Source organism: Populus trichocarpa, chromosome 18, assembly GCF_000002775.5.
Source record: "Populus trichocarpa isolate Nisqually-1 chromosome 18, P.trichocarpa_v4.1, whole genome shotgun sequence".
Lineage (NCBI taxonomy): Eukaryota > Viridiplantae > Streptophyta > Magnoliopsida > Malpighiales > Salicaceae > Populus > Populus trichocarpa.
In genome coordinates, this window is record NC_037302.2 from 917132 (window position 1) to 945036 (window position 27905).

Below are 27905 nucleotides of genomic sequence, written 5' to 3' on the forward strand. Positions count from 1 at the left end.
ATTCATATCGAGCTCGCTCACAAACAATCCTTGATCTCTAGCCCATCTGGCCTGCTAGAAGCCACAACTTCATAGCCCACAACACACTATGGTGTGGGCCCGTAAACTAAAAGATAGTTTCTTTTTCGGCCTGCTTGCAAAAAGAAAGAAAGAAAGAAAGAAAGTAGCTTCAGCAGCCAGCACTTATGAACAAGAAAGAACCTGCGAAGCTGATTGAATTCGTGATTTTTACAAAGAAATTGTCGAACGAACGGTGAAAGAAGATAAGAAAACACGACAGCGAATAGAGAAATGGGCCTTTTGTTTAGTAGAATGTTCTCTTCTTTATTTGGTAATCAAGAAGCTCGAATCCTAGTCCTCGGTCTCGACAATGCTGGCAAAACCACCATTCTTTGTAACATCCCCCTCTCTTTTTTTCTGCTATTTTTTGTGGGTTTTTTCTACCTCTACTTATTTTTTATGTTTTGATGTTTTTCCCTTTTATGTTCTGATTTAGATCGGCTTCAAATGGGAGAGGTAGTCTCCACGATCCCAAGTGAGCTTCTTCTTCTTCTTCTTTTATTTTTTTGAGTTGGGAATTAATTTTTCTGCTATGATTTTCCCTATTATTTTGTTACAGCTAATCTGATGGAAATTTGATTTTTTTTTTTAAATGTGGTGTAGCAATTGGGTTCAATGTGGAAACTGTACAGTATAACAACATTAAGTTCCAAGTGTGGGATTTAGGTAAGTAATTGATTTTATTCTAAGAAGTAACATAGTTTTAGAATTGGTTTTACTATGTAATGAAGAGATACTGACAGCTAATGTGTGGTAGAGTGATTGAGTTGAGGGGTCAAGTTAAGTGGGTTTGATTGTGATTAACTTGTTTAGCAATTTTTGTTTCACACCAGATGTTTACGGTTTTTCTTAAAGGGTTTTAGTGTGTGGATCTTGAACTGTAAGGGTGTGTGAAATGGCTGTTCGGTTCTAATTTTGTTGCCTTTGGGTTAATGAAATCAAGGAGGTTTTCTATAGTAATTTTCTAGTATATTTGTTATGCTGTTTAAGTTTATGAAATCAATGTAAATTAAATTGCTTTGTGGTTTGGTGATACAGGTGGACAAACAAGTATCAGGTATCTTTTCTCCCTTCTTCTTTGAAGAAAATTTAGTATACAATGTGTAGAAATTGTTTGCCACCTTTGCTGTTGATCGGTGTTCTTAGTAGGAATGTAGGTGCATTTAGTTTTCATATTGCATAAAGAATATATGAGTCGTTAAGGAGCACAATTACAGAAAAGCTATCAATTAAATTTCAATGATCTTAAAATCCTTCATGAACTTATCCTTAGTTCTCTCTCGAGTTGTTTGTGTGTGTCTATTCTGATTCCTTGGTAGTAGATATTTGGCATGCAGTAGTCTGTTATTCCCTCATCCCTTCCCTGTGAATGAATTTATTTGTTTATTTCAGGCCATATTGGAGGTGTTATTTCCCAAATACTCAAGCTGTAATTTATGTGGTAGATTCAAGTGACACGGAAAGAATTGGAATAGCCAAAGAAGAATTTCATTCAATTTTGGAGGTACTTACAGAGTATCTGTTTTATTATTAGTTTGTAGAGTTCAAGGATGCTGTTACAACTTTGTCTTGCTTTTTTTTTACTTTGACAGATTTAAATGCTAGCTTAGTTGGTAATGTTTGCTCACATTCTCCCAGATATAGTTATTGGTCTAGGTTGCCCACTTCAATTTCAATGTAGATGTTGACTTTTCTTTTGATTGCTTGGGGAATGGAAAAAGATAACAAGCAAAAGGCAGCAGATTTAGTCTCTTGATTTGTTACTTGTAATTATTCCATAAATTTGGTGATTATTAATGTGATATACTGAAGATAACAATTATTAGTACGAGGCTGTGGAGTTAAGTAGGTTACTTTTCTAATAATATGCAACATATCTGGACAACAAATATGGGTTCCAGTTTCATATGGTCCGCCATGTGAAAAGGGGAGTGCAATTTATGGGATAGTGAGTTGTTGGGATTATTGGTTGCTATCAATCAGGTTTAATAATTTCTTCACAAAAATTAAAAGCTAGAGAGTGAGAAGAAAAGAAAAGAAATGAAATATCCGTTTGTTTGTCAGCTCTTTTATATTCTGAACAGGTTTGTTTCTCATGTAAATAGGGACGTGTTTATCATGCTTACATCTATTGGAAAACAGAGCAATTTTCATTAGCTCTGATGGCATCTAAGAATTCTAATTTATGAAATTGGACCATTGTGCAGGAGGAAGAGTTGAAAGGTGCAGTTGTCCTCATTTTTGCAAACAAGCAGGTGAAGACTATTTTCTTTATCATCCACAATTTGGATAAATTTTGGTAGTTCCTATATTTATATGGGGGTAGATAATTGATTGGTTTGATCATCCCAAAGTAGGCTTCTTTATCCTCTCAGATTTGTTTCTACAATACAAGCCAAAAGTTTTCAATATAACTTCTCCATTCTATGGGGAAAAAAATCTGTCACCAACCACTGGAGTTTCTTATAACATGTTACAACCACTGCTTTATATTAACAGGATCTCCCTGGTGCACTTGATGATGCTGCTGTGACTGAGGCATTGGAGTTGCACAAAATAAAAAGTCGCCAATGGGCCATCTTCAAAGCTTGCGCCACAAAGGGTGAAGGTCTCTTTGAGGGTTTGGACTGGTAAGCATTCTTATCATAAATTACCGGACGTGCATGTATCCTTAATCCAAAGGATTACATGCTGGTTTATCATATATGGTATCACCTAGATGTAGTGTGGTTAATATTTGATGTCGCGAAGATAAAGTGGCAAACTGATGGGGCATGCTGGCAGCATCCCCCAAAGGCCTTTAGAAGGCGATCTAAGAATGATTCCAATGCTCACGCATTTATTTGGCATGTGGCTAATGATGGAAAACTTAGTTGGGGACTTGAGTAATTCGTGAGGGTATTTTAGTAATTTTCAGATATGCTGGAAATTATAGTATTTTATTTCTGTTTAGTATTTTATTAGTGCTAAAATTATTAGGTTTTCCTATTCTGTATAGGAATAGTTATGTTGGAGATTTAGGAATCCTTGTCCTTATTGGATTTGGACAACCAAAACTCTATAAATAAGAATGTAGTCTTTCAATATTTTAGGATGCAATAATATCAGATAATTTCCGGCCATTTTGCTTTGATTGTGTGACTTGATCTCCTCTTAGGGGGGACTCTTAAGAACCCTAGATGTGACTCCTGGAATCTATCCACATCCTTCTTCGTATTCCATCACAAATCAATATTAATAATGTTCTAACAGTCTCAAAAAAGTCAGATTCAGAACAGCCCCTAGGCTGTCCTGCATCACAATCTATTTTATTTTGGATCCTGAAAAGAAAACCCCATTTTGCCAAGACCATGTTTCTTTCTCATCCTACTCAAGTCTAATTGATAATGCATATTTTGATTGATTGTGTAGTGATTGGTTTGGAAATGAAACAAAAGATTGGTTTGGTTCATAGAGTTTTCATACATGGTAGATAGCAATTTGTTTTGTCATATGTTCTTTGTGAATCACATGTTCTGTTAAGCATGTGAATCTCATTAGGTAGGAGCATATTTTATCTTTAGTGAAGGTTAGGACCTTAACCAATTTATCCTTCCCGGGACTTGCATGCGTGGGACCAACATCACATATTGTCCTTCACCCTTCACATCTCGAAACCTTTCAGATTTTTGTTTCATAAAAAATGTTAGTCTGGATTCAAAATCTTATATCTCTTCAGGCCTAATGGGGTCGCAAGCACACTTTTACATGCTTTCACACAATATCCATAACTTGGTTACCGCGCTCTATAGTGCCAATGTATATGCGATTGCTTTCTCTATGGTACTGGAGTTTGGTGCCTTGTAATTACTTGACATAAATGCCTAAGCGGAAATCAACTTTTGCAGGTTGAGCAACACTCTCAAGTCAGGAGGTGGCTAACTTTGTTCAAGGAAGTCCCAGAACGAGCGTAATCTCATGTACAAAATGCTGGAGCAGTAAATATCATTATCCCTTATTCAAACTCCGCACCGATCGGACTTCTCAATTTCTTACTTTCATTTGGAGCTTAAAGTACTGGCATACATAATGATTTCGGGGAAAGTGATGCAAATATACATAATTTTCTTGTAATACTGCTTTAACACAATACACTATGGGCTGCTACCTTTATTTTTGTGTTGTTCCTTCAATTCAGTCTCTGTTAAGTTCGGAGGGCCTTTCTTCTTTACTGTGAGTCTTCATTAGCATTACACAGGCTTTGGCTGCCTTTGAAGAGAATGCTCCAAACAATTGAGCCAGGCCTCTTTCCCGAGGAGCTCGTGAGCTGTGAATCGAGTTGTAAACCGGGGCTAACCAATTCGACCAACACAAATTGCACGCTAGGGGGCATTGGCTCCAAAACTTTGATCAATTTGCCTAGATGCTTATTTGTCGTTCTTTACACCATTTGAGGCCGGAACGAGTATGCAAATCAAAGCTATTAAACCGAGCTATCCTGAGTTGATCTGGTTTAACTGGTTAAATTAAGTGATACTGTTATAATTTTTTAAAATAAACAATAAAAATGATGTTCTGCAATAATTTGAATTTTTACTAGTTTAGACAGATAATGAATTAATCTACTGGTTTGGGTTGCTTTTTTTTTTTTTTTCACTTTGGGCTTAGGTGAGGGTAGGTTGGCCAAGTCTTAAATCCAACAAGTTGTAGTTTGATATTGCGGTGTGGCCGTACTTTTCAGATTAATATTTCGCTGGGCTTTAGGATACCGAGATAGCAAGTTGCGCACACATTAAGTGATTTGGAGGAAAATAAAAGTGAAAAAAAGATATTCGAGATTCAGTCCGAGATCTGTTTACATCCATCCCATCGAAGTCCAAGTAGCAGAATGGTAACGTGAGGAAAGAGGATTCACTTGAACCTCGACAACCCAACATGGAGTATTTTTTGCACTTTCTTATTAACAACATTCATTGCTAGAAGCAATTGCTGTTCTCACTTCTCATCGGTTATTTGGAGATCACAAGGAGGGCATGCCATTTACTTTCCTTCGAATTCCCTTTCAAGATTGTTTGGGAGTGAGTTTATAACTGTTTTTTTTTGTTTTTTAAAAAATATTTTTAATTTTAAAAAATTTTAAATTAATATTTTTAATATTTTCTGATGATTGTTAATATATCAATGATAAAATAAAAGGAATTATTTTAATATATTTTTCGCACAATCAATCCCAAACGTTAATTTCTGAATACTAGTCAATTGCAAATTTGCAACCTTTCCTCGGAGTCTCGGACCATTTATTTTATCTCCCTTGAATCTCAACTCTCCAACATGCTCGCAGGTCTCAATCTCATGATTCTCATCCAACGGCCACACGGTTTCATTTATTTACAATAGTCTCCGAATACATGCTAACACTCCCCCCTCTCCTTTCTGCCCATAACTCGAGGATAGGATAGGGCATGCCAGCTAACCCCGAAGTCCCTCTCTGCAGATCCCTCTCGAACATCATCAACTTGCCCTTCCCCTCTGGGCCCCCCCACGCTCACATTATTCAAACCCTCCCTCCTCCCATAATAATTTCACGATTCCTCTCATGCTCGCCAACAAAACGCCGAAAACGCTTCCTTTCTCCCGTGGGCTCTACCTCTACACATAATTGACCCCTTCAGTGCGGTAATTTTTATTTTTAATAATTCTTTAAAAATATATTTATTTTAAATTATATTTTTTTAATGTTTTTTAATGTTTTTTAAAAATATATTTTAATGCATTCTTAAATAAAAAATATCATATATTGAACATGCACTTACAATATAATTATTATAAAATAATATATGAAAATTTATTTTCATATGGACAAACTAATTCCAAAGCAGTACTTAACAGTATTTAGAAATAAATCATGAGAATTGACTTTTAGAAGATAAAGGAGTTAACTTCTCATGAAGGTTGTGATTTTTTTTTTCTTCGATCAATAATTATGTTAATTTAAAAATTATTTTAATTTACATCTCATGAAAGTTTTTTAGTTTAATTTAAAATTTAAATAAATATTTATCCTCTACAAATTAAAAAATAATTTATTTAAGTCATTATATTCTCAATAATTATGATAAATTATTAATGAAAATGATTAGTTTCAATCTATTTAATTTACAACAGGATTCGTTAACTTATTAAGGTTAATTAATATTTATAATAATTATCAATGAAATAATTAGTTGCAGTCAAATTAAGTTTCAATAGGATTTATTAATTTAGTAGGTTAATTAATAATTATCAATAAAAATAACTAGTTGTAGTTAATTTAATTTTTAATAGGATTTCTTAGGAGGTTAGGAGGTTAATTAATAATTATGAAAAAATGAGTTATTTTTATAAATAAAAATTTTGAGAATTTTTCTTTTACAAACAACTATGATTAAAAAAACAAGTAAGTATTGGGAATAAAAAACTGATGAAGTAATTTTCTTATATATATTTTAATAGCCACGGATGAAAAGAAACGGATAAAAAGTAAAAAAAAAAAACCCAATCGAAATCCTTTATATTTGGCTAAGCTCGATCCACATGTCGATCTCCTATTTGTCAATCCTTAGATCTCCAGGATCCCACTAGATAGACGACAGTAAACCATTACCACAGCACCACCAATCCAACAAAACTAGGCTTCCTACTTTTTCGACGAAGGCACAACACTACAGAAGAGAAGCTTCAAAGTCTCCGTACTCGCCCTCCTCATCTTCTTCCTCAATGGCTTCAAAGCTCTGTGACTCATGCAAGTCAGCAACAGCAACGTTGTTTTGTCGAGCTGACTCAGCTTTTCTATGCATCAGCTGCGACTCCAAAATCCACGCGGCAAACAAGCTTGCCTCTCGCCACGCGCGTGTCTCGGTCTGCGAAGTCTGTGAGCAAGCCCCAGCCCATTTCACCTGCAAGGCAGACGCGGCTGCTCTCTGTGTTACCTGTGACCGTGACATCCACTCAGCAAACCCTCTAGCTAGTCGGCACGAGCGTGTCCCTATCACTCCGTTTTTCGACTCATCCTCCACTGTGCACGGCGGTGGGGAAGCCGTGAACTTGTTGGAGGATCGGTACTTTGATGAAGTGGATGGTGGTCGTGGTGATGTTAGCAGGGAGGAGGCAGAGGCGGAGTCGTGGCTGTTGCCTAACCCGGGTGGGGGGACTACTAAGGGGGTGGATAGTATGGATCTGAATACCGGTCAGTATGTGTTTGGTTCGGAAATGGATCCGTATTTGGATTTGGATCCGTATGTGGATCCAAAAGTGGAAGTGCAAGAGCAGAACAGTTCAGGGACTACTGATGGGGTGGTGCCTGTGCAAAGTAACAAACTAGGATTTCAATCTCCTGCTTTGGTCAATGATCATTGCTGCTATGAGTTGGATTTCTCTACTGGATCCAAGTCTTTTGGTGGTGGCTATGGCTATAACTCCTTGAGCCAGAGTGTAAGTTTTCTTAATTGAATGTTTTGTTTCTTATAGAAAGTATAAAGTAATGAATCTCCAGTCCTCAATTTGTAAGCTTTCACTGCAGGTTTCTTCTTCATCTCTTGATGTTGGAGTGGTACCAGATGGAAGTGGAAGTACCTTGACAGACATATCTAACCCATACTGTAGTAGATCAGTGTGCAACGGAATGGAGTCAGCAAACCAGACAGTGCAACTATCGGCAGTTGACCGTGAAGCAAGGGTGTTGAGGTACAGAGAGAAGAGGAAGAACAGAAAATTCGAGAAGACAATTCGATACGCATCAAGAAAAGCCTATGCCGAAACAAGGCCACGAATCAAAGGAAGGTTCGCTAAACGTACAGATACTGAAGTCGAGGTTGATCGAAGCAGTCTTTATGGATTCGGTGTCGTTCCATCGTTCTAAATTCACTTGTCTTTCCCTAATTCGAATTCGTCGACCTCACTCCTCTTGCTTAGCAAGAAGACTGGCGAGTTCCGATGAGCTTCAAGCTCATTGGTGATCACTCCCTCCTTGTTGTAACAATAATTCTAAGTCTTTTTTGTATCTCCTTTTGTATAGGAGATTGATGTTGTAATCTTTGTTGCCCACCAGTGGTGTTGTATATAAGTAGAATGGATTTCTATCTTGTAATGATGGTACTGAGCGCTAGAGACCCTTGAATTTGTGCAGCTCTTAAGTGGTAATGAGTTTTGTTTTTGATAAGAATGAGCTTCCTGTTTCCTGGCAATTCCATTGCTGAGGAAGAACTGAAAGATGGGTTGTCGGCTGGCTCTTTCATGGAAGGTGGTCAGATCAAAATCAGTGCTGCCATTGGCGGATTAAACTTTTGTTTTGATGTGATTAAAAAAGTAATTTAAGCATGTGGAAGAACATTTTTTTCTTTATATTTTAGGAGGCAAAATCAGAATCCTTGATCATAATCAGTGATGCCATTGGCGGATTAAACTTTTGTTTTGATGTGATTAAAAAAGTAATTTAAGCATGTGGAAGAACAGTTTTTTCTTTATATTTTAAGAGGCAAAATCAGAATCACTGATCTTATGGGTGGATGCACGTTATTTTCTTGATAAAATAATCAGATCATGGGGATGAAGAAAATCATCTCTTGATTTCACAGATTTGCGAATCAGGATTCGATGTTTTTGGACAGTCTTTGTGATTAAATTAGTGTCTGAATTTGCAGATTCTTTGTAGTTGATATAGACACTGTATCAATCTATTTGGTGGCTTGTGTTGATTGCTCGCCGAAATTTCAAAGAATGCCCTGAAATAAATGATTGCATTATGGCTCGAGCTTTATCTATCACAGTTATTAAACTCCATGGGAGGTGGATCCACAACTCATGCTTACGATTAACTCAGATTAACTTAAAACAATAGTCAAAATAAAATCATTTAAATTAAAAAAAATTTAATGAAATTCTGAATGGATTATATTGGTCAACTTTTTCTTATTTATTATAAAATTTAATAGTTAGTCTATTCATTTGGCATGACAAGTTGCATTTTGCCACCTACCAGCAACAACTCAATTATTATTTTCCATACTTTATCAGCAGGTTAGGTCCAGGCATGAGATTTAATTTATAGCGATAGTTTTTGTAATTACAGTTTTAAAAAATAAATTATAAATTATATTTTTTTCAATCAAGATTTTAATTATTTTCCATACTCTCTTAATCAGCAGGTTAGGTCTAGGCATGAGATTTAATTTATTGCTCTAGTTTTTGCAAATACAGTGGAGTTTTTTTATTAAATTTAGTGCAAAATTATGATGTGCGTTGATTAAATAAACACTTTAAAAAATATAAATATAATTAAATCGAAACGCACACAGAATACATTAAAAAAAAAAAAAAAAGAAGAAGCTAAGACTCTCCATGCAACAATTAAGCTTCCAACTATAACCAAATTTTGACCAATATGATTCTAACTCATGAGAAGAGTCACGGATTCAAATCTTCTTTTAGTAAGAATTTTGAGTTTTGAAATTAGAAGATTTATGGAAGAGGAGACCGGAGTAATCCCTCGAACCCTAACCTTGAAATGGTGTTCGATTCAGTTTCTATCGAGCTAATACGATTCCAAGGATAGAACAAAAACCTATAACTAGCGAAGCACTTGCACACACAAAAACTAGAACACAAAGAAGAGATGTAATAATTTTGCTCAACATTTTCCTTAATAAGATTTGGAGTTGTCGTTCAAATGGCTTCTTTGAAGGTCTGGCCGGAGCTCTGCAAGCTCTTCTTTGTGCCATATAAGCCCATTAAACAGGACTTCAAAATCTGTGCTCGTAGCGACTAACCCTAATACCATATGACAACTTTCCTCCTAAATGGTCACGGGTGGGTAGATAGGGACCATGCCTTTGTAAATAACGAAGATCATGAAAAAACATCATAGTACAATTCAATAAAGATGTTGAAAAGCAGATTCTTTTCGTTTCAAGTTCTAGGTTTGTGTTCGGATAGGCATTTTGAGCATGTTTGGTATATTTTGGCATCTTTATTTTTTTAAAATATTTTTTTATTATTTATATGAACAGTGAAACATCTTAATATGTTTTTTAAATTATCTTATACCAATTCCGTGTTGTAGTTGGAGTGGTTAGCGCACGTGAGACAAATGTGAGGTGATCACAAATCAAATCAATGTGAGCCCTTGGTTTGTATCCAACTAGGAGCATGCATGTTTGCTAAATTGTGACCGATGACATGTTGTCTCGTTCACCCCCCTTAATACAAAAATACAAATTGAAGCATGGTCTTGGGCGCCTGGTCTCCTAATAATGGGCTGGGTATTAGGTCTATCCCTTTGCTTTCTTTTCCTTTTTTCCTTTTTTTTTTTGGTTTTTTATTTTATTTTTAAATAGAAACAATGATTTCGGTTAAAAATATTGTGTTGAGTAAGATGAACAAGAGATACATTAAAAAAATATCTTAATGAAAAACAAATCAAAACGATTGTATTTTAAATTTTAACAAAAATACCAAAAAATTTCTTGAGACCTGAATATTTTTTTATGTTTAAAAAATTTAAATACAGCGTGGAAGCACAAACTAGTGGTATGCTAAAAACTAGATAAAATAGAATTTATTACTAATTTGTAATGTATAAAATATGGTTAAAGAATAGTTTAATAAGAAAGAAATGTTCATTCCCCAACTAATAGCTAAAATCACTATTTTTCCCCCCACGTTATTCATGCCTTGGTTAGCAAGCATAGCATTAGTCGTTTTGTGACCAGTATTAGGCAGACGCTCATGTGCTTTCTTGTACACTTTATGTATAATTAATTATTAAACCCTTGGTGAGCAAGGCAAAGAATTCATAAAAAAAAGACCTCCAGCTCGCAATTAAATAACCTGTAGGCACTGTCCTCTTAGAAAGTTCATGCCTATAAATTAAACAAGCTCCTCTTGGCCCTTCACCATTGCAACTGATTTGCTTTCTTTATCAGCTTCTCTCTCTCTCCCTCTGTGTGTGTGTGTGTGTTTTCTTTTCTTCAATTGTTGTGAGCTATCTATCATATAAGAGAGGAGGACGATGATGATACCATATATGTTCGCTCGCCGGACGTAATGGCATGATTTTGCCTTGCCGAGCCTGCTTTACTGCTGTTCTGAGTCCGCTCTTTATCTCATAAAACTAAGCAGCATTACGCACGCTTCATGCCTATAAATTAAACATGCTCCTCTTGGCCCTTCACCGTTGCAGCTGATTTGCTCTCTTTATCAGCTTCTCTCTCTCTCTCTCCCTCTCTCTCTGTGTGTGTGTGTGTGTGTGTGTTTTTTTCTTAAATTGTTGTGATTTATCTATCATATAAGAGGAGGACGATGATGATACTATATATGTTCGTTCGCCGGACGTAATGGCAAGATTTTGCCTTGCCGAGCCTCCTTTACTGCTGTTCTGAGTCCTCTCTTTATCTCATAGAACTAAGCAGCATTAACGCACGCCTTATTTTCTTCTTGCCATAAAGCATTGAGTTCACGTCATCCTTAATTAATTACATTAATGTTATTTTTCGTTTTCCTTTCCAGTCGAGGTCCAACATGGTGGAAGTGGTCTTGTCAATGGCAGCTTTTTTGAATCTGCAATTAAATTTTAACGGTCAATTCGGAAGCCAACCACACTTTTTTTTAATTTATGCTGCTTAAAGCTTTCCAAACACTAAAATTGGATAAATCGTATTAAAGATGTTGAAAAGCAGATTCTTTTCGTTTCAAGTTCTAGGTTTGTGTTCGGATAGGCATTTTGAGCATGTTTGGTATATTTTGGCATCTTTATTTTTTTAAAATATTTTTTTATTATTTATATGAACAGTGAAACATCTTAATATGTTTTTTTTAAATTATCTTATACCAATTCCGTGTTGTAGTTGGAGTGGTTAGCGCACGTGAGACAAATGTGAGGTGATCACAAATCAAATCAATGTGAGCCCTTGGTTTGTATCCAACTAGGAGCATGCATGTTTGCTAAATTGTGACCGACGACATGTTGTCTCGTTCACCCCCCTTAATACAAAAAAACAAATTGAAGCATGGTCTTGGGCGCCTGGTCTCCTAATAATGGGCTGGGTATTAGGTCTATTCCTTTGCTTTCTTTTCCTTTTTTCCTTTTTTTTTTGGTTTTTTATTTTATTTTTAAATAGAAATAATGATTTCAGTTAAAAATATTGTGTTGAGTAAAATGAACAAGAAATACATTAAAAAAAATATCTTAATGAAAAACAAATCAAAACAATTGTATTTTAGATTATAATAAAAATACCAAAAAATTTCTTGAGACCTGTATATTTTTTTATGTTTAAAAAATTTAAATATAGCGTGGATATACAAACTAGTGGTATGCTAAAAACTAGATAAAATAGAATTTATTACTAATTTTTAATGTATAAAATATGGTTAAAGAATAGTTTAATAAGAAAGAAATGTTCATTCTCCAACTAATAGCTAAAATCACTATTTTTCCCCCCACGTTATTCATGCCTTGGTTAGCAAGCATAGCATTAGTCGTTTTGTGACCAGTATTAATTAAGCAGACGCTCATGTGCTTGTACACTTTATGTATAATTAATTATTAAACCCTTGGTGAGCAAGGCAAAGAATTCATAAAAAAAAAGGACCTCCAGCTCGCAATTAAATAACCTGGAGGCACTGTCCTCTTAGAAAGTTCATGCCTATAAATTAAACAAGCTCCTCTTGGTCCTTCACCATTGCAGCTGATTTGCTTTCTTTATCAGCTTCTCTCTCTCTCCCTCTGTGTGTGCGTGCGTGTGTGTTTTTTTTTTCTTCAATTGTTGTGAGCTATCTATCATATAAGAGGAGGACGATGATGATACCGTATATGTTCGCTCGCCGGACGTAATGGCATGATTTTGCCTTGCCGAGCCTGCTTTACTGCTGTTCTGAGTCCTCTCTTTATCTCATAAAACTAAGCAGCATTACGCACGCTTCATGCCTATAAATTAAACATGCTCCTCTTCGCTCTTCACCATTACAGCTGATTTGCTCTCTTTATCAGCTTCTCTCTCTCTCTTTCCCTCTGTGTGTGTGTCTGTTTTTCTTCAATTGTTGTCAGCTATCTATCATATAAGAGGAGGACGATGATGATACTATATATGTTCGCTCGCCGGACGTAATGGCGAGATTTTGCCTTGCCGAGCCTGCTTTACTGCTGTTCTGAGTCCTCTCTTCATCTCATAAAACTAGGCAGCATTACGCACGCCTTATTTTCTTCTTGCCATAAAGCATTGAGTTCACGTCATCCTTAATTAATTACATTAATGTTATTTTTCGTTTTCCTTTCCAGTTGAGGTCCAACATGGTGGAAGTGGTATTGTCATTGGCAGCTTATTTGAATCCGCAATTAAATTTTTCACGGTCAATTCGGAAGCAAACCACACTTTTATTTATTTATTTAGTTATGTTGCTTAAAGCTTTCCAAACACTAAAATTGGATAAATAGTATTAAAATGATTTTATGCTGGGGAGGAAAATGAAGCTGAGGAATTAATTTTTAAGCTAGCAAGTCCAGAACAACTGGCCTTTTCTCCTTCGCTTTGAACTGCCTATCACAGACTTTTCATGGCATAAAGGATGAAGCATCCTCTAACTGGTATTTTTTTGGCAGCATAAACTCATTCAATTCGACAAATTGATAACAGGTTTAAGACTGCGCGCGGTCGAGAAGGAGCAAGAGGCTTCAGACGGGCGGCGGAGCAAAACCGAAACAGAGATGCAATTAGCAAGAGAAAGAAAACGAGTATCGAACCGCATTTACAGCAGACGGATGAAATGGATAAAACATAAGACTTCAGACTCTTTACAGATTCACAAGTGCACAGTTCTAGCTACCTCAAAGACACGATTATGTAAGCTAAAGCATGCAATACACTTTGGCAGCCAATTGACTTCTATCATCTATCTATCCTTGAAAATAATACGATGCTATTATCATGATTGGCTTTGCACCGCATGATTTAATGTTGGCCATATTTATCCTTTGGTCAGAATAAAAACCTAGCATAGCACCAGTTCAGCACGCTCACACAGAGCCACCGTGAGATGTAGCGCCTTGATTGCCCAAGAAATGAACGACAACACAGGTGATGTTATCTGCACTTCCTCTCTGGTACGCCTCCTGCAACAACCTCTTTGCTGCCTGCTCTGGGTCCGTGATCGGCTTGATCATTTCAACAGCTTCCTGAGGAGAAAGGATGTAGCATCAGATGGTGATGGCAGCAGCAAAACACCATCCTTTGTTTTTATTTTCACAAGCAAAAAACCTTATTAAATTGCATTAAAGGCCAGTTTACACCAGATCATTTGCAAGAAAGAATACAGGAAACCAATACACCCCGTGATATAAAAGCATAAAGGAAACAAAAAGAGATTGTTCCAAACCTCGTTTGTGACAACGTCCCATAATCCATCACTTGCAAGGATGAGAAACTCAAGGGACCTGTCAACCTTTTCCTCCTACAGTTTCCATGAGAATGTCAGTGGCTAAAACATGCTCAAAAGTGAGATGGAGAGGAGAAAAGCAATACAAGGCTCGAGAACCCTAAAATGCAACGACACTTCAGCAATATTCAAGCATTTGCGGATAAATTACTATCTCCAAAACACACCACTGTAAACATCTAGGTGCTATGTGCTCACGAGTAATGAGATTCAAAAATTTGGAAGGTTTATCCTTTTAAGATATATCTTAATTTGAATACTGTCAACCATTCTTCCTACATCCCTTGCTCTTTGAATAGATTAAGAATCAGACCTGGATCTCTGGATCAGCAACAACATACTGCTTCAAAAGCCTATCACCAAATGCACGGGAGACAGCTAGGACGCCACCAACTCTCCAAGTACCTATCATTATGTTTTCAGTCATCATAAGAATTTATCGCCAAAAAGCTTTCAGTAAGTATTTAAAACAAAAGGCTGGGTGAAGTCCTTACCTGCCCACATGACAAATCCTCCAGCATCTTCAATCCGCTGTCGTTCATCAGTCTGGTCTGGCTTGTGATCTCGGGAAACAGCAATAGCTGAAGAAAATGGCAAGATAGTTTGACTTAATTATTAACAACTAAACAGTCAACACCCCAGTAATAAAAAAAAATAATCTATAATGCTCCATCCCAGAGCATCTGGTTTTCTTTCTATCTGTATTGCTTCATTGTCATTGTCCTGCTTTAACAGGCCAATACTAAATTTTCTTGAACTTTATAAATTACATCTTACCATAGCATACACTTTTATTCCATCAATAATCAAACACATGCTATAGAACTTTACAATGGGCAAATCTTTTGCACTAATCTCTTAAAAAAAACACCCTGGGACTATAACTGAAGCTCACAGATTGAGCTCTCCAAATTTCAAAGAACGATTTTGTACGCATCTTAAAGGTTCACATTGATTTGTATTAAGGCTTCCCAATAACGAGTGAAGTGATACCTACTCATATAACCAAGATTCTATTTCAGCCATCATTTCTGCTTCTGCATTATTCTTTCTAATTCTTGACAACAGCAATGTAGCCTTATGCTATATCATTTCTTTAGACAGTGTCGGATGACTATGAATTGAAAATTTTGTTTGCAATTCTTGGCAATAGCCAACTTAAACAAAAAAAAAAAACAAAAGCAAACTGGTGGTAGCGATTTCATAAAATGCATCACATGTTGAAAAAATGAAAAGAATCCTAGAAGTTGCAAAGGTTATACAACTATTGTGAGTCTCACCGTTACCACCCCGGCAAATGACAGCTCTGGAATCTCCAACATTAGCGACGAGCAAACGATCACCAACAAGAATAGCTGTAGAAGCAGTTGATCCAGCATCCCTGTTCTGATTATTTTCTGATTTCAGAAATTCAGAGTCTGTGTGATTGTAAGCATCAACTGCCGAAAGAGGGAGCAATTCAAAATTAAACATCAGATTCTTCGAATGAGGAATTAAAAATTGTAAAAAAAAAGGAACATTGGCACTAAGGAAATGAGATACCTATAGCTGATTTGGTGTCAGAAATAAATTTTGGATGTTTGATCAGATTGCTAAAAAGGTTATGTTTCACATATTCAGCAGCTCGTGCACCTCCATGACCTGAAAACCCATACCAGAAAAGTTTGCTTCATTATCTCTCATAAATCTGAAAAGGCAAATTCTTGCAAAGAATATGCCATGATTATATTACGCTTCAACTAGCTAGCAACAATACAAAAAAAAGAAGGCATGATTAATCATTGACCTAAATAATGGCATAACAAAGTGGTGTGGACCACCTCAGCATGAGCTAAGACTTGATAGTTCAATTATGTCTAGTGACTACTTTAGTGAGGATGCAACATGTCAATGAAAGCATGATGGTCTCATTTTTTCTAGATACTACTTTAGTTGAGGATACAACATGTCAGTGACAGAAAATAATGCACTACATGGCATGTAAAGGAGAAAATGGACCCAAGAAGTTGCGAAAGGTATTTATGGAGAATCACAACATCAGACAACAAGCTTGCATGGCTAATAACTGTCACACGCCAACAATTACTGAGATTAGTGGCAAGTAGGATGCTATAGTTACTAATCAAACTAACATTGCTGAATCATGCATTTAGTGGAAAGTTCCCCTCGTCATATCTCTATTGCATTACACAATCCTGAAAATGAAGGTAGTGTGTGGGAGTGTAATATGAGTTGCTTTTCAAAGTGCTTTTCGCTCGGAAATGCATCAAAATAATTTTTTTTTCATTTTTGTAAAATCATTTTTAACATTGGCACATCAAAACGATCCACAAACATTAAAAAAATATTAATTTTAAGCAAAAAAAAAATTCAAAATTTAGTGAAACGCAGTTTGGAATGCAAATCCCAATGGCCTCGTAATCTTGCTATGTATATGTCTACATGAAGAAACACGGAGCATAAGAGAAATACCATCAAAAACTCCAAAAAGACCAACTATCTCTCCATCAATACCATCAATTCTTGTCTCATAAAAATCTTCCATGGAAGATCTCTTCCCTGGAGAGCTTGCATATCCATAACTGAATTTTCCATTCTGACTGTTGCAGAAAACAGTTCAAATCAAGACAAATCTTGTGAACTTAGGAAGATAATCAGGGCAGAGGAAGAGGAGAAGAAGTAATCTTTGAGATGCAAAATGAGATCCTTAGAATTATGTAGCGCATCACAAATGGCTTACATGAATGCCACTTCTCGGTTAATGTTAAAAAAAAAAACAAATTGGCGAGTAACAAGAAATGCTGGTTACAGAAATTCAATAATACTCGAGTTAAAAGTTCTATTTGCTACATTTCAAAATTTTAAAGCATCTTGTTTCTGTCTGTTCATAGTATTAAATCACATGTCTGAGACAAAGTAGTCAAAACCACATGACGTGATAATTAATTAGGAAAGTTCATAAAACATGTCTTGTGGGATTCTAGAAGTTAAGTACAAGAGTGAGCGAGGACATAACAACTCATTCCACCACACACTGGCATATCCAACACGACAAATCTAATAAAGTCAGATCCATAAAAGAGGGAATCAAGACTTTCTAGCATGCTTCTTTCAAGGCAAGTTACATATCGAACATGACAAAACTGAGATTTAAGTTGTATTCCTCTCATTTAACACGTTACCGATGCATTGAAAACGACATGCAAAAAAATCACAGAGAATAATCAAGCAGCTGTACAATCAACCAAAGAACCAAATATCAACAGAATATATGATACACCTTTCCAAATTTGCGGGCTTCGCATATGCATTAATTTCAAGACTATCTTAATCCAAATTACATGTTCAAACAAAAAAAACCAAAGGTTTCACAATTGGACATTAATCATCAGTCATATATAAGCATCTCAAAGCCAGAACTCATAAGATACTTGCCAGTTACAATCAAATATTAATCAACAGAAAAACAACAACAAAGCAATAACTCATGTCATAAACAACAACATACTACCAAATACACACAATTCATCATTGGTTGCACCAAACCAAAACATTAGCATTACAAATCGAACAAAGACAAGGAAGATATAATTAAGAAAAACCTGAGACCGCCACCGCTTACTGGTGCATCATCAGCATAAACTTGGCTTGAAGATGATAAAACTGAATTCAAATACCCCATTCCTTCAACAAAATTACTACACACTTCTCTCCTTAATCACAACTACACAAACAACAACAACAATGATGATGACTGAATTAATAATTTTCCTCTATAATACACTTTGTTATAATTTAATCCCTCTAATATTAACATTTACTCAAATAATTTCTAATTCAGGAACTTAACCTGCAAAACAACCCAAATACGAAAAAATTAGGAAACTTAAATAGCTTAAAACACAAGCAAAATCAAACCTAAATTACATTTATCAACCTAATCTCATAAATTAACACACAAATTCAAAAATAGAATATAAAAAAAACATCTAATTCAATAATAAGTAAGTTGATTAATTGATAAATCAAAAGTACATAAAATCTAAAAAACAAAGATTCAGAATTCTCAGGAATTACTTGTTCAAAAATAGAAAACTAAAAAAAAAATCAAATCATCTAGCTTTGATCTTCGATTACAATTAGAATCACATTAATTAAGAAACATTAAATCTTAAAAAAAAAGGAACAAATTACATTTCAAAATTATATAAAAAAAAATCAATAACAATTGCATTAACCAATTAAATCTCCAAAAAAAAAAATAGACTCAAATTCGTTCCTATTTCACACGATCAAAAATAGACAAAATAAATAAATGGAGTGAGATAATGACCTGAGAGAAAGAAGAGAAACAAAATGCCATGAAGTGAAACGGAAACGCTTAAAAGGCGTTAAAGCACAAGACGACGCCACAGAGAGAGAGAGAGAGAGAGGCAGGATTCAGTTTTTAGAGAGAGAGGAAAAAAATGAGAGAGAAGGAGATGGATCAAAATTATTTATTTTTTTTTAAGAAATATAGACAGCGAGAAAAGAGGAAGGGTAGTTCTAATTGTTTTTCCAGTACATGGTAAGGGATTCGTGCGCGTAGCCGTTGCGTGAGGGAAAGGGAGACTAAGTCAAGTCCAAATTTGCTACTTTATCATTGAATCCACACGTGGCATCCATGCACGTGAAGGTGCAAGTCTTTCTATCTTGTGCTATGGTGCAGCTGAGTGTTTTTGTTTCTTTTCAGTGTTTGCCTGATTGGATGAATAAAAGTCTTCTTATCCTTTAATTGGTTGTGGTTAATACAATTACTTATTTAAAGTAGTTGGATCTCACATATCCCTTAATGATAAGTTGACTTCTTTTTTTTTTTAATTTAATGTAATAATCTTACCAATTCTACAATAATGTTGTGGAATAATCTCAAAGACTAGTGGAAAAGGATTGATAGAGGGGATATAGAGAAAAATTATTTGTATGAGGTAAATTTATTAAATTTTACTACATATATGTTCAGGTTAATTATTTAAAATAATATTATTTTAATTTTTTAAAAAAAATTAATTAAATTAATTTTTATTCAATTTAATTTAAAGCTCGATAACAATAAAATTCCAGGGTGGTGAATCATGAGGTATTAAATTCAAATCTTTTAATAAGTTCAAAGATATTATGTGTTTGTTTTTTTATAAAATTTAATTTGTTCGAGAAGTATCGTAATTTTCAATTCCATGATCACACAAAGCAGTTTGAGACCAGATTTTGTGAACATGGTTTAGATGGTGCTAGATTAGTTTAAACTAGCTATTTTGCCGTGCTCCGCTAAAAATTGTACATTATTTTTTTTCAAAAAAAAATTGGATATGCTGACTATTTTAATGCCTTTTTTACATAAAATGTTTTAAATATAAATAAAAAGCTTATGCAAGTATTTAATTAAATAAATAAATAACTATATATGTAAATAAATAAAAAAAGCTAGGATTACTAACAGATGAAACTATGTTATTTTTGAAAAATTTCATGGTGGAAGGTTGTAAGCTTTATGGGAAATATTCGAATTCATTGGTTCTTGCGATAGTCTCCAAAAAAGTAATTTTCTTAACTAGGATCTTATCTATTCGAGTTCCTCAATTAGATTTCTCCTTTAAGTTTCTTACCTTTTTTCAATAACAATTACTAAATTGAGTTCTAAAAACTTTTACTTTCACTGATAGAGTTTTTCGTACTAAAATACATTAAAATAATTTTTTTTTATTTTTAAAAATTATTTTTAAGATCAGCACATCAAAACGATCCAAAACATAAAAAAAATAATCTTTAGTAAAAAAAAATTATTTTTTTTAAAACACGGGTACAACCGCGTTTCCAAATTCTCACAAACGAGAGTATGAAACGCAATTAGGCAATTCTTGAAAATAATGTAGAATTACACCTAAAAGGATGCAGAATTCAATTGAGAATTTTAATTGGGGTTCTGACTGAGAATGGTTGGATAGCATGAGAAACTAATTTTGAGCATATTTGGGTTAGTAACTTGAAGTTAGGATGATAAGCAAAGAAGTCACTTAAAAGTGTATTAAAAGCTAAGAAACTCAATTTTGAGTTGCTGCATCATGAGAAGAGTAAGAAATAGTATTGAATTACTTGATTATTTTTTTGCAAGTTTTCAAAAAATAAAATAGGGTTGATGTAAGAAACTTAGAATTCAAAACTTGGCATGGGCTGAATTTCTAATTGAATTGAATAAAATATTAACTTGATTAAACATGATTAATTTAACAAAATATAATCTAAACTTGTTCAGATCAACACAATAAAAATAAAATATTATTTTAATAAAAATATTTAACCAATGACCCACGATCGACTACGAAGTGATCCAAACTCTCTTTCTAGATCAATTCTGATAGATTTGATAACTATAAATGCAACAAACCGTCCAGTGATGCACCCCATGGCATGATTTTGAAAACAGGAAAAACAACAGAAAAATGTCTTGACAAACTTGCATGATGAAATGTCAATCTTGTCTGATTCCAATGACATAGACAACCATGTTGACGTCCATTGCTCCTTCCATTGATCTATTTATTTATTTATTTATCTCTTGATTTGATTAATATTTTGAGATCTTTCAATAATACATGCACAAAATGTGATACCATAATATCATTTTCCAAGGAGCTTTATATAGCATTGAAACCACCCTAAAAACCTAGACTTTATTTTAATAATTAAGCAACAACCATATAACTTCCACTTGTCTAAAAAAAATTGAGAAACGTGTTGAACCTTGCCAAATGGCTACAGGAGTAGCTTATTCTAGCCAAATAGGCAAATAGGGTTATTATTAGGGTTATTAAAGTTCCCTGGCAACAAGTAAATTGGATCTGAAGAGGGAGACATGTCATGAGGTAATAAGCAAGGGCCTAAAGGTTCCCTAAAGTTTCGTTTCTGATCAAAACTATTCTCTTCCCACCCCTATTGACTGAGAGAGACAAGAAAATATTTGAATGATTTTGCCATGTGGAAACTCCATTTCCTTTGTCAACACTCAACACCTCTCTCTTGACCTCCTCACCGACCTCACCGACAGCAGCAAGCATGGAATTTCAGATATCTCAATGTCTGTTCACCATCAAAAACTACTGTGGGAGTGGGTTCGTTCTTACATTGCATGCCAAGAACTTGTATGTCTTGTCACTTTGAGAAACATAAGAGACATGATGATCATAAAGGAGCTGCTAGATTGGTTGTATCAGTTATTATAGTTCATCAGACGTGTGGTTTCTCACCAACTTGTGGAGATGTCTAGACATACAAATCCAAAAAGTTTCAGGAAGTTTATGGCTGAAGTGCATAATTAATGCTGAAATGATGTCAAAGGAAAATCTATGAACCTCAGGCTTCAATGCCATGCGTATAAGCATTGCGGTCCACAACTCTGGGGCCAGCTTTACTGCTTGACGTAGATAGTGAAAACCCTTGGCAACTCTCGTGTGCGTGGCATTTACCTGCAAAGTTGAGGTTAGAAAGCAAATAACAAAACCTAACAGCAACCTCTCCAAACATGACAGCACAAAATCTTCCCATGCAATACTCTTTCTTCGGTCTCATGACTGTGTTTGTATTAATAACCAATCAATAGAGCTCTAAATTGAACTTTCTATAGTTACGTGTGGTTTATTTGTAACAGAGTTGCAACCTGCATTCGTCTGTTACAACCTGCATTCAGGAATTTATTCTAGGGTCTACAACACGATGAATTCTCCAGCTATCAATAGCCAGATTGTAAGACTAGAGCAACAAAGTGAATTTTAACAAACCTCAGAGTCTGACGCCTCTCTTGCTTCAGGTTTCTCATTTAACACGCCAGCTTCATCCTGTAGAAAAACATCTGCCGCTTTAATCACATCACGGAGAAGAAAAACGCGCACCCTGCCACCTTTTTCAGATAGAATGAATAGCAAAAGATCTTCTGTGGCATTAACAACAGAACGCATGTCAAATGATTTCCATCCCAGCGGATCTGAAGAATTTCCTTCAGAATCAGGGGACTCTTCAGTTGAGTCTGAAGCTTGTTCAGATATTGCTTCCCCCTGGAACAAGACAGAAATGACTTCAGGAGATTACTCAGAGCAGAGGTACATTAATTTGATCAACCATATTAAATTCCATATTATAATCAACCTTTGAAAACATTATTAAAATAAAAGAAAAGGAAAAATTATAGAGTGGCAGGAATGTCTTTCACTATAAGATAAACAATGCAAGCACTATGGCATTAGAAGTCTGTCGAATTGTGAGTTCTGAAGTAACCCACCAGGCGCTCTAGCCGATTCCATCTTATAGATCCATCATTGCAGATGAGAAGTTCTCTCAAAATTCTTCTCATATCAGGATTTGAGTCTGCCAAAAGCCTCCCTATTACAAAGGGATATGCTTTTTCAACAACTTTGAAATTAGAGTCCAGAAGTTTTGCTGTGCCTTCAAGTGATCCAAGTGCTCTTATCACCAGAGCATAGTCTGGGGGAAGTGAGAAGTTGAATTCATACATAACATCATATAGTTGGTTCAATATGGCCTGAAACCAAGGGAAAAGGTCAACATGAGCTTTGCAGAAGAAGAGAAAGAGATTAGAGGCATAGCAGATTCCTTAAAATCCATTAAGCCATGAGGCTCACTATTCAGTGCTTCAACATCATACAAATTTACATAAATTCTTCCCCCATTTTTTTTTTTTTTTTTTTTTTTTGTGTGTATGTATACAAGGGAACATGAACTGCAGGTGCAAACCTCAAAATCTCGAGAATGTCTTGTCCCATCACCAAAGGATGCTTGCAGTGCATCTGAAACTGATTGTATGTCAATCCCTTCAGGAATAAATCCCAAAGAAAGAAAATCATTTGCCAAACCCAGAGAGTCACGATTAACAAAGTGCACAAGCTGAAAGAAATGCAAATGCATCAACAAATGCAAAATCTCAATTCTAAAGCAAATTGCATGGAAGCATTCAGCAGCAGCATATATCAAAGACAAGTAAATTTGCACACAAGCATTCATCAAAAGCACATGCACTCTCAAGCCACGGAAGTTTCAACATTACATGAAGTAGCTTGTGGTAGTTTAGGTGAAAAAAATGAAAGCATGATAAGCCAATCACTTAAATTGACAAGTCATGTTAAAATATGGCTGTGATAAGGAATGAAACTGACATTTGAATTCATCAGAAACTGTCCAGACTGGAAATATGTAACAACTAATATACTATCTACAAGAATACTTAAAAAAGTTTGACTAGTAAAAGGTCTACAAGCATAACGAAAGGCTAGAGTTGGTATACAAGAAAATTACTAATAGAAGTCATTACCACTTGAATAAGTCCCACACGGTAATGGCGAGGAATATCCCCCATCATTCCAAAGTCAAAATATGCAAGAGAGCCGCTGTCAGTAGCAACAAGGTTCCCTGGATGAGGATCAGCATGGAAAAAGCCCTCCTCAAGCAACTGCCTCAAAGAGCAGTATAATCCCTATAAAACCAATAAAAAGATTAATAGTTCATCTACTAATCCATGATCTGAAAGGCTTGAGTATTTAGTTAACACGGACAAGGAACAAAGGATGATCATTATGACCTGTCGAGGTAAATAATTAGGACTGCCCTATAGCAACATACCAGGTCAATCAGCTTCCTTCTGTTCAAACATGCCCTCTCCAGGGCAGCTTGATCAGTTAGTTTGATTCCATCTATCCATTCCATTGTAAGAACAGCCTTGCGAGTGAATTCCCAATATATTTTAGGAACTTTAATGCAATTTTCTTTCTCATTTTTCACAGCATTACCAATTGTAGCATTTTGACGACTTTTTGGATCATTACCTGATGAAAACAAGCAGAGTTCATTAATCTGAATTTGCATGCTTGAGAAAGTTACCAGATCACCAGATGAAAATCATGGGATACATATAATAACACCAACACACAGCAATACTCACTGACGGGGAAAAACTGGAAATTAACCTCATACACCATGCGTGACTAATGAGTTTTCATAATTGAACTTATAGGCAGCACAAGAGTTATAAATGCAACTTCCTCACATGCTACATTTGACCATTGGCTTTTCATGATTCAAATTTAACTTGCAAAATATAAATATAGGAATGCTTTATGGGTTTGTTGTTCAATAGTTAATTTACACCTTGTCATGAAGAAGACACCTCACCAGTGGATTGATCGAAATGTGTCGTTATACAAGGGTTAAAAACTTTGGAATTCAAACAGGACACTGAAAGTCATATAGGACATACTAATGGCCTTTGTCAACTTAATCATCTACACATGAGTAATAAGGGTGAAAGAATCAAAGAACACGCATAGGTCATCACCATATAGAGAAGCAAAGCGTTCAGCATTTTTCCCCTCCAGGATGTAATCAATTTCATCAAACATGTGCCTGACCTGTTCATTCAAGATAGACCTGAGGATGTCCATAAGCATGTACAACCTCATTAAAAAGATTGTGAAGATGCTATGCGTGTAAACGAAAACTGAGAGGAATATATAGCATGAATAAAATTCTAAGCAATTCATGTCCATATGTGTTCTTGTTTGTGTGAACATGGGAGAGAGAGAGAGAGAGAGAGAGGCCACTCCTTAAATTTCCTTTTTGTCTGTTCAGTGAAAAGTAAGCTCCTCTTGTTATGATTTCCTATTGTCATATAACTTAGAACAGCAAAACTTGGTAATCTAGATCTGAGATGTACTTTACCCTACAATTATCTAAATATTATGGAACTACAAAGGTGGGGACAAAGGAAATATTGTATCAATAGTACATCTCCCAACACCTGGCCTCACGTAGGCCATTAGCTAAATCTATTCAAAGACACACAGAACAGACATTAGTACTGAAACTTAAATTTTTTGTTAGCATGTCAAAAGAATTATCAAAGCTTTTTTCGTAGACGTGTTCTAAATTCCATGCACCAAGCTGCCCAGCCTGAACTTTCATTGAATTCAAGAATGTCAGCATTTTTTGGGGTTCATTGGGAGGCCTATTGGGCTTCAAACTACACAGTAGGGATAGCCCACCCTCTCATCCCTCTCCCTCAAATCCTAGTGTGCTTGGTAGGAGCCAGATTGATGCTGGGTCACCTTAAACCCTTTCAAGTGACTGACTTGACCAGTTAGGCAAGCTAACATTGTGCCAAGTACAGCGAGTACTTTCATAATAGCTAATAAAATATGAAACCCTTTAAACTGGCAAATAGAAATTGATATATTTTTTCATGGTCCAAAAAGTCTGGTCCGGCAAGATGAATTTAATCTACTCCAAAAAAGTTTTTGGAATTCATGAGTATGATATGCACGCCGTACTTCTATTAACTTTCTTGCATATCTCACCATCTCATTCACTGCTACTAATAGATCCTTGCGTGCCTTTGCAAAACGCTTTAATTGGCCGCCAACCATGCGGAATAACAGGGCATCAAGAGTTAATAAAAGATGCATACCAGGTCTCTGCACTTTAACAGCTACGAGTTCACCAGAATGCAGATGAGCTGCAATACTTGAAACAAGTGGAAAGATTTAGTTTACTTTCTTAAAAGTCAAAACAAAAAGATCATCTCCCAAACACCAAGATACTCCTCTTAATTATAAAGGTAAGTTGATATTTTATACAATTAAAATAAGGGTATGTAATCTTCCCACTAAACAGAAGAGATCATCTAACCTTTATACACCTGTCCCAAAGACGCTGCAGCAATAGGCTTTGGACTTATGTCAGCAAATATTTGTGTGATAGGGCGACCCAGCTGGGATTCAATTGATTTAATTGCAACATGAGTTGAAAATGGTGGAATTTGATCCTAGCAATAAGAGAAGGACTTGAACTATAAGACCAAGAAAATAAGTAAAAAATTACAAAATCTCCATTTGTAAAGTCTAAGTCGTGAAATCAGATCATACAACCCACTAATGGAATCACTTGTGGAAGAAGGAAGCCATACCTGTAGTTTAGCAAGCTCTTGACAATACACAGTCGGCAATATATCTGGTCTAGTGCTCAGAGCCTGTCCAAGCTGTAAATTCAAATGGATTGAATAAGAGAGCAATTCTGTCCCGTTACAGAATTTTATGCTGTTTAATTCTTCAATCCTAATAACTATCGATCCAAAACTGCAGAAACTATTATGCTGCAATTATTATTATGATTTACGCCTCATTCCATTCAATGCACTACGCAGATGATGTTCCAAAGTTTCACATCCACATATGAAAGAACAACTGCCAAATGCTAGCTCCTAGACATTCAAGTAACTTGCCAACTTTACCAATTAAGCAACAACTTATTAATTTTTCCATCACCGCCTAGAATGGAAAACAAACTGATGACATTTCCAGTAGCATTTAGCATGATAACTTCACATGGCAACATAAGATGCGGAACGAAAAAGAATTAGAAACAAATTCAAAAGAATTGCACTTTCCTTGACGTAAAAAGGTCCCAAGCGGATCAAAGTTTCACGAAACTGCACAAAAATCATAACCCAATTGCAATAAATTTCCTCTTTTTCAAATAATCAAAATTGAAAAAATAAATTAAACTAATCAAACAAACAAGTGACGTAATTTATTACATGTCAAGCATAAAAGAAAGACAGAAACAACAAAATTAATATACCTTAACAGCACGTTTTTTGATGTCGTGTACGAACAACTGCCAGGCGGTAAGTTTCAAAACATGAAAGGAAATGATAGTTGCTCTATATAAAGCTAAAAGGGGACCGAATCTATAAATTATTGAATCTTTTTTAGAGCTATAACTAAGAGCTTGTTTAAATTCACTTTCCAGTGATTCTTTCCTCAGTTTCGCATACTCCGCCGACGGCCTTCCGCCGTGTACACTCGTATGCGCCGTAGAAAACCTGCAAAACAAATAAAGAACAAAATGAGAGAAATGATGGAAAACTATAAAATTCTTTAAAAAAATGTTAAAAATTCTCTTCGCGTCAAAATTAACTCACGATTTTTGATGCGGAAATTGATTGCGCTGGGAAGTGAAATTTCGGATGATTGTGGAGGCAGTGCCATTGGAGAGAAGAGAGAGTTGGCGGTGACGCTTGAGATAGACAAAGGCATTCCTCATTGGGTGAAATGGGATCTCATCAAGATTGAGTAGAAGAGAGTGAATGCATCAGAAGGAGAGTTTGCACAGTAGGTGTTTGCCAAAATGCTCACACGTAGACAAGCGGGGAGGGGGCTTTTTGGTTTCGCATATGATGACAGGGAGAGAGAGAGAGAGAGGTGTCTGCTTGGGCATTCAATAGCTGACACGTTTGAGCTATTTGGCACTGTAGGGAACAGTTACACCATAATGAAGTTGTGGATATATATGCGTTGGAA

General features: G+C 35.5%; 4 protein-coding genes and 2 long non-coding RNA genes across 8 annotated transcripts; 4 read left to right on the top strand and 2 right to left on the bottom strand.

Moving 5' to 3' along the window:
* Positions 1-150: 150 nt before the first annotated feature.
* On the top strand, positions 151-4270 carry LOC7476225 (ADP-ribosylation factor 1). The gene is made up of 8 exons (XM_002324901.4): positions 151-394; positions 497-535; positions 664-726; positions 1099-1117; positions 1453-1564; positions 2268-2315; positions 2560-2690; positions 3948-4270. Exons 1-8 carry the CDS (start codon positions 292-294, stop codon positions 3979-3981), a joined length of 549 nt encoding a protein of 182 aa, XP_002324937.1. The 5' UTR covers positions 151-291; the 3' UTR covers positions 3982-4270.
* Positions 4271-6502: 2232 nt separating this feature from the next.
* On the top strand, positions 6503-8159 carry LOC7465448 (zinc finger protein CONSTANS-LIKE 4). The gene is made up of 2 exons (XM_002324900.4): positions 6503-7509; positions 7598-8159. Exons 1-2 carry the CDS (start codon positions 6796-6798, stop codon positions 7934-7936), a joined length of 1053 nt encoding a protein of 350 aa, XP_002324936.1. The 5' UTR covers positions 6503-6795; the 3' UTR covers positions 7937-8159.
* Positions 8160-13124: 4965 nt separating this feature from the next.
* LOC18107521 (uncharacterized) lies at positions 13125-15286 on the top strand. Its single transcript, XR_002978974.2, has 2 exons — positions 13125-13913; positions 14053-15286. It is a non-coding gene; the product is annotated as an uncharacterized LOC18107521 (long non-coding RNA).
* On the bottom strand, positions 13758-19049 carry LOC7465447 (probable protein phosphatase 2C 59). 2 transcript variants are annotated; one of them, XM_002324322.4, is made up of 9 exons: positions 18839-19049; positions 18108-18355; positions 16978-17105; positions 16048-16146; positions 15786-15944; positions 15000-15086; positions 14819-14910; positions 14446-14520; positions 13758-14245 (listed from the first exon to the last, which is right to left on the bottom strand). In XM_002324322.4, the coding sequence occupies exons 2-9, from the start codon at positions 18185-18187 to the stop codon at positions 14087-14089; spliced, it is 879 nt and encodes a 292-aa protein (XP_002324358.1). In that variant the 5' UTR covers positions 18188-18355; positions 18839-19049; the 3' UTR covers positions 13758-14086. The 2 variants fall into 2 exon arrangements, with proteins under 2 accessions (XP_002324358.1, XP_006371776.1); XM_006371714.3 differs by having other exon boundaries at positions 18108-18229; positions 18839-19048.
* Positions 16435-17304, top strand: LOC112324976 (uncharacterized). The gene is made up of 2 exons (XR_002978975.2): positions 16435-16712; positions 17115-17304. It is a non-coding gene; the product is annotated as an uncharacterized LOC112324976 (long non-coding RNA).
* Positions 19050-21720: 2671 nt separating the features above from the next.
* LOC7476077 (uncharacterized) lies at positions 21721-27860 on the bottom strand. Of its 2 annotated transcripts, XM_024590533.2 has the most exons (13): positions 27527-27860; positions 27184-27427; positions 26990-27031; positions 26510-26581; positions 26233-26368; positions 25902-26059; positions 24884-24956; positions 24172-24374; positions 23864-24025; positions 23290-23439; positions 22817-23077; positions 22320-22592; positions 21721-22007 (listed from the first exon to the last, which is right to left on the bottom strand). In XM_024590533.2, exons 1-13 carry the CDS (start codon positions 27646-27648, stop codon positions 21759-21761), a joined length of 2145 nt encoding a protein of 714 aa, XP_024446301.1. In that variant the 5' UTR covers positions 27649-27860; the 3' UTR covers positions 21721-21758. The 2 variants fall into 2 exon arrangements, with proteins under 2 accessions (XP_024446301.1, XP_024446302.1); XM_024590534.2 differs by lacking the exon at positions 26990-27031.
* Between the last annotated feature and the right edge of the window lie 45 nt (positions 27861-27905).